Source organism: Populus euphratica, unplaced genomic scaffold (assembly GCF_000495115.2).
Source record: "Populus euphratica unplaced genomic scaffold, PopEup_1.0 scaffold64.1, whole genome shotgun sequence".
Lineage (NCBI taxonomy): Eukaryota > Viridiplantae > Streptophyta > Magnoliopsida > Malpighiales > Salicaceae > Populus > Populus euphratica.
This window is the reverse complement of record NW_011499923.1, coordinates 478985-484984: the sequence shown is the minus strand read 5'-3', so window position 1 is coordinate 484984 and position 6000 is coordinate 478985. Positions and strand designations below refer to the sequence as shown.

At 38.6% G+C, this 6000-nt stretch overlaps 2 protein-coding genes across 2 annotated transcripts; both read left to right on the top strand.

Annotated features, from left to right (window-relative positions):
* LOC105135361 (protein LIGHT-DEPENDENT SHORT HYPOCOTYLS 1-like) lies at positions 1-1702 on the top strand. Its single transcript, XM_011040214.1, has one exon. The coding sequence runs from the start codon at positions 711-713 to the stop codon at positions 1302-1304; it is 594 nt and encodes a 197-aa protein (XP_011038516.1). The 5' UTR covers positions 1-710; the 3' UTR covers positions 1305-1702.
* Positions 1703-4035: 2333 nt separating this feature from the next.
* LOC105135360 (protein LIGHT-DEPENDENT SHORT HYPOCOTYLS 1-like) lies at positions 4036-5732 on the top strand. The gene has a single exon (XM_011040213.1). It carries the CDS (start codon positions 4741-4743, stop codon positions 5332-5334), a length of 594 nt encoding a protein of 197 aa, XP_011038515.1. The 5' UTR covers positions 4036-4740; the 3' UTR covers positions 5335-5732.
* The last annotated feature ends 268 nt before the right edge of the window (positions 5733-6000 follow it).

Genomic DNA, 6000 nt, shown 5'->3' with positions numbered 1-6000 from the left:
AGGGCAGGGCAGTCTTCGTCTGAACCAATGGAACTATTTGACTCTCTCTTTCTTTCATCTTTTTCCAACTTTATCTACAGTCTTAACTTGAGTTGCTTGCCCTTTTCCCTGATAGAAAATCTGATGATCTGATCTTCTCCTCTCTTTTAAGCATATCTCAGAAGCTATCTCTGTACCCAATAACTGCAGTCTTTCAACCTTTCTTGCTGACTGCACTCACTCTCTCTGCAAGCAGAATCTTTCAATTTTTCCCCCCTTCAAGTTGTTTACTACATTTCTTAATTCTCTCGCCTTCAAACTATTCAAAACAAAAAAAGCCTCACCTCTTCCCCACTCTCATAAAAACCATGCAGATTCTTGCACTTTGATCATCCCTTTCGTGCTTCGTTTAATTCTCACATCACCAGCACCTTGAGAAGTTAATCTTGTAGCTGCAAAGAGCATAAACCAAAGCTTCCGCCTTTTTTTCCTCCTGAAGAATGGAAACAGTATCGCCCGGTTTTCACCTAAAATAAGGAAGTGATTTCACTCTCTGCGTCTCCTTCTCTCCACTAGGGTTCACTCACCTTCCCGTACAAGCAAGCAACAAAGAGAGGCAAAACAAAAGGAAAACAGCCAGAAGCAGGACAACCTACAGGGTCTTCAAAATCAGCTCCTTTCAAGATCCCGATAAAGAAAGCAATAAAACCCTAATCTAGATCTTCATCTACATGGATTTAGCTTCCCTATCAACAAACCCCACCTATTCAAGCCCTGTAATCACAAGCCCCACCACCACCACCACCACAAACACCACAACTTTGGCCACAACCACCTCCCCATCTTCCACTCCAAGTCGCTATGAGAACCAAAAGAGAAGGGACTGGAACACTTTTTGCCAGTACCTTAGAAATCACAGGCCTCCTTTATCACTCCCTATATGCAGCGGAGCCCATGTTCTTGAATTTTTAAGGTACCTAGACCAATTTGGCAAAACCAAAGTCCATAACCAAACTTGTCCTTTCTTCGGCTTCCCTAATCCACCGGCACCATGCCCTTGCCCCCTCCGGCAAGCATGGGGAAGCCTTGATGCACTCATCGGAAGGCTCAGAGCTGCCTACGAGGAGCATGGAGGGAGGCCCGAAGGAAACCCATTTGGTGCAAGAGCAGTGAGGATTTACTTAAGGGAGGTTAGGGATTTTCAAGCTAAAGCAAGAGGAGTTAGCTATGAGAAAAAGAGAAAAAGGCCCAAACCAAAGGTCACAGCAACACCACAATCAGCAGCAGCCGCAGAAGCAGCAGCAGCTGGTTCCAGTGCAGGTTAGTGGTCAAAATTAAAGAATCGATGGACCTGGAGTTGAAGATCGATATCGAGGCTATATATGTGTGGGTTCATTCACCAGCAGCTTTTAGCTATATGGGGTATATTTTCTGCTCCTCCTTTTTACTATAAAGAGAAGATCAGTTATAAAATGAACTTTGCTTATATTTCTAAGAGGATATGTTGAGATTTGTGGGTACCAGTTGATTTGCTCTTTAAGGGACAGCTGCATGGTAATGACCTTGTAGTATCAGCAGCGGCAGTAGTGGTAATAAATCATATACTGATACTCCCCACTAGACAAAGCAGCTAGCCGAAATCATGGAAGCAAGTGTTGTTATACCTGTGTTCAAAAATTAACATGTACCTAAACAAGCAATCTAAGTACTTGTTAATTAAAAATGCTCTCAAGTCTCTTCTTTAACTTGCAATTTCACCCCTAATCTTTAGAGGAAGTTGGGATTTTTCTCTACTTATTATATCCCTATCCAAGTATCATATGCATATGAATATTGTTTTCCCCCGCTAAACAACTTAATTAATCAGAAACCTAAGATTTTAATGACATCTGGTGATGAATATTGAAGGAGAGGCATTGCCAACTTGAAGTAGAAGACAATATTGTTTAATGTATTTTCTATTTATCTCAAAAAAAGACGAAATATTTCCTTTAGTTTAATAGAAATTGTTAATGCAGGACAGAACATATTTTAGAGAGGTGTATGAGTTCACGAGCATGTATTGCGAACAGTAAAATGATCAACTAGCTAGATAAAATGGTATGTATCCATTTAAAGAAAATCTAAACGGATCTATATTTAAGCAAAAAGACAAAACCTTAGATTCATCTTTTGTAATGCTGGTGCCAGCTAAAAGCACACATGCTGCAATAATCTACTAAGTAATTCAATACATAAGCCCACATGAAGAAATGGTAGAATTTAAATCTTGAGTGGCTATTTCGGAATCCGCCTGGGCCGACATGCTTTGGAACTTGATTAACAATATACGAGTGTTTATACATTAAAAAATTGTCTTCATGGGAGTACTATATTTAGGATCACAGCTTTGCAGGATTGCTCCATCATTAATAAATGCAGGCAGGGGGCAATGTTCTCGTAATTTAAAGGGGAGTTGTTTGTATTCTTGTGTAGAAACCACTGATCATTCTACTGTTTTGCGGCCGGCGTCTCTAGATCATGTTTCTTCTCGAGTAGTTAAATATTTTGTTTAGTAGCATGCATTAATCACTACTTCCATAAACTATATGATAATGTCAAAGTTTATGTATAATCATATATCATCGAGTTAGGTAAGCTTTTTTTTTTTTTTCCTTTTTTGAGAAATGTTAGGTAAGATTATATGCTATCAATTCTAGCTAGCTAGGGTGCCATGGAACTTGATTGATTTGTTTGCATGATCATGTAGCTCACTATCCATCACATTGTTAGGGATTCAATACATGAGCATTTCCCTCGAGTGATCCACCACTCGTATGATCTTAAGCAATTTCTTTGGTTGGATTGCTTCCCCCTCGTTTTTTAATCTCTCTACCTCTATCTGTCTGGGGGTGGAAAAGGGCTTCTAAATTGAATACATGGCTGATATTTTTAAGTACAATATCATTGATCTTGCTTCAGTTTAACTAGTCCATAAATATACTGTAATTAGGACTTCAGGGCAGATTAAAGAAAGAGATAGGGAATAAGTTTGTAGCTCGGAATTGTATTCTTGTATGAGCTACAAGGATGAGATCTCTTTCCTTTATCATCAATTCATAAATAAATAAAAAGATTAGAGATATATTAGTCTTTTTTCATGCTTGCACATTTGATGTGTTCTTATGTAAATAAGGTTTTAGCAGTTCTCTCTATTTTTATTTTTATTTTCCCGTATCTGTTTCACTGTAAATTTTATATCTTTTTCGATAAGCGGACTCCTTCAATGTGTAATGAGCTGTGAAATTTGCTTTGAACATGTAGATAGATTTTGTTCCTTGATGGAAAAAAAATTGAAGATTTCCTTGAATCTTTTTATTTAAATTATTTTTGGATCCTAAAATCCTTATTTTAAATGCATGATTTATGTCTATGCATGGCTCTATTAAAAGATCTATGGAGCTTAGTTTTTTTTTTTTTTTTGAGAAGTATAATATTGCATTAGAAGACGCCAAGGTCTGGCAAGGAAGACATAGAAAATCTGCTTACAGCTCAAGTTTAGCAGACCATGAAATGAAATAATCAATAAATTAAGAAACCAAAAATAACAAATAACAGCTCAACTTGATGCCAAAAATAACAAAATAGCAGTTAAAAGATGTAGATTTGATGCCACACCAGGATGAATTACCGAGTAGACTTCCACCTTGATCCAGGTTTAAATTAAATCAAATTCTTTCCATCTCTCTTTTTAACCGAAAACATAATATAAACCAATATTTACACCAATCAAAAAACTTTTTGTGAAAGTTAACTTTCAAACCTGAGCATAATTAGAACCAGTTAAGGATTATCTTAACATTCTCCAGAGCTCCAACATTATTTGGATAAAAAATCATTGTATCATTCATGTATAAAAATAGTATTGATTGGTGAGAAGAAATCTGAACTCCGCATGGAAACCACTCCTCTATGGTCGTTTAAATGACACTGTTAAACCTTTCATGGCAATATTCTCTCTCTCTCTCTCTCTCTTGTCATGTTCCTTCCTTTTAATTACTAGCTCTAGCTGAGGGCAGGGCAGTCTTCGTCTGAACCAATGGAACTATTTGACTCTCTCTTTCTTTCATCTTTTTCCAACTTTATCTACAGTCTTAACTTGAGTTGCTTGCCCTTTTCCCTGATAGAAAATCTGATGATCTGATCTTCTCCTCTCTTTTAAGCATATCTCAGAAGCTATCTCTGTACCCAATAACTGCAGTCTTTCAACCTTTCTTGCTGACTGCACTCACTCTCTCTGCAAGCAGAATCTTTCAATTTTTCCCCCCTTCAAGTTGTTTACTACATTTCTTAATTCTCTCGCCTTCAAACTATTCAAAACAAAAAAAGCCTCACCTCTTCCCCACTCTCATAAAAACCATGCAGATTCTTGCACTTTGATCATCCCTTTCGTGCTTCGTTTAATTCTCACATCACCAGCACCTTGAGAAGTTAATCTTGTAGCTGCAAAGAGCATAAACCAAAGCTTCCGCCTTTTTTTCCTCCTGAAGAATGGAAACAGTATCGCCCGGTTTTCACCTAAAATAAGGAAGTGATTTCACTCTCTGCGTCTCCTTCTCTCCACTAGGGTTCACTCACCTTCCCGTACAAGCAAGCAACAAAGAGAGGCAAAACAAAAGGAAAACAGCCAGAAGCAGGACAACCTACAGGGTCTTCAAAATCAGCTCCTTTCAAGATCCCGATAAAGAAAGCAATAAAACCCTAATCTAGATCTTCATCTACATGGATTTAGCTTCCCTATCAACAAACCCCACCTATTCAAGCCCTGTAATCACAAGCCCCACCACCACCACCACCACAAACACCACAACTTTGGCCACAACCACCTCCCCATCTTCCACTCCAAGTCGCTATGAGAACCAAAAGAGAAGGGACTGGAACACTTTTTGCCAGTACCTTAGAAATCACAGGCCTCCTTTATCACTCCCTATATGCAGCGGAGCCCATGTTCTTGAATTTTTAAGGTACCTAGACCAATTTGGCAAAACCAAAGTCCATAACCAAACTTGTCCTTTCTTCGGCTTCCCTAATCCACCGGCACCATGCCCTTGCCCCCTCCGGCAAGCATGGGGAAGCCTTGATGCACTCATCGGAAGGCTCAGAGCTGCCTACGAGGAGCATGGAGGGAGGCCCGAAGGAAACCCATTTGGTGCAAGAGCAGTGAGGATTTACTTAAGGGAGGTTAGGGATTTTCAAGCTAAAGCAAGAGGAGTTAGCTATGAGAAAAAGAGAAAAAGGCCCAAACCAAAGGTCACAGCAACACCACAATCAGCAGCAGCCGCAGAAGCAGCAGCAGCTGGTTCCAGTGCAGGTTAGTGGTCAAAATTAAAGAATCGATGGACCTGGAGTTGAAGATCGATATCGAGGCTATATATGTGTGGGTTCATTCACCAGCAGCTTTTAGCTATATGGGGTATATTTTCTGCTCCTCCTTTTTACTATAAAGAGAAGATCAGTTATAAAATGAACTTTGCTTATATTTCTAAGAGGATATGTTGAGATTTGTGGGTACCAGTTGATTTGCTCTTTAAGGGACAGCTGCATGGTAATGACCTTGTAGTATCAGCAGCGGCAGTAGTGGTAATAAATCATATACTGATACTCCCCACTAGACAAAGCAGCTAGCCGAAATCATGGAAGCAAGTGTTGTTATACCTGTGTTCAAAAATTAACATGTACCTAAACAAGCAATCTAAGTACTTGTTAATTAAAAATGCTCTCAAGTCTCTTCTTTAACTTGCAATTTCACCCCTAATCTTTAGAGGAAGTTGGGATTTTTCTCTACTTATTATATCCCTATCCAAGTATCATATGCATATGAATATTGTTTTCCCCCGCTAAACAACTTAATTAATCAGAAACCTAAGATTTTAATGACATCTGGTGATGAATATTGAAGGAGAGGCATTGCCAACTTGAAGTAGAAGACAATATTGTTTAATGTATTTTCTATTTATCTCAAAAAAAGACGAAATATTTCCT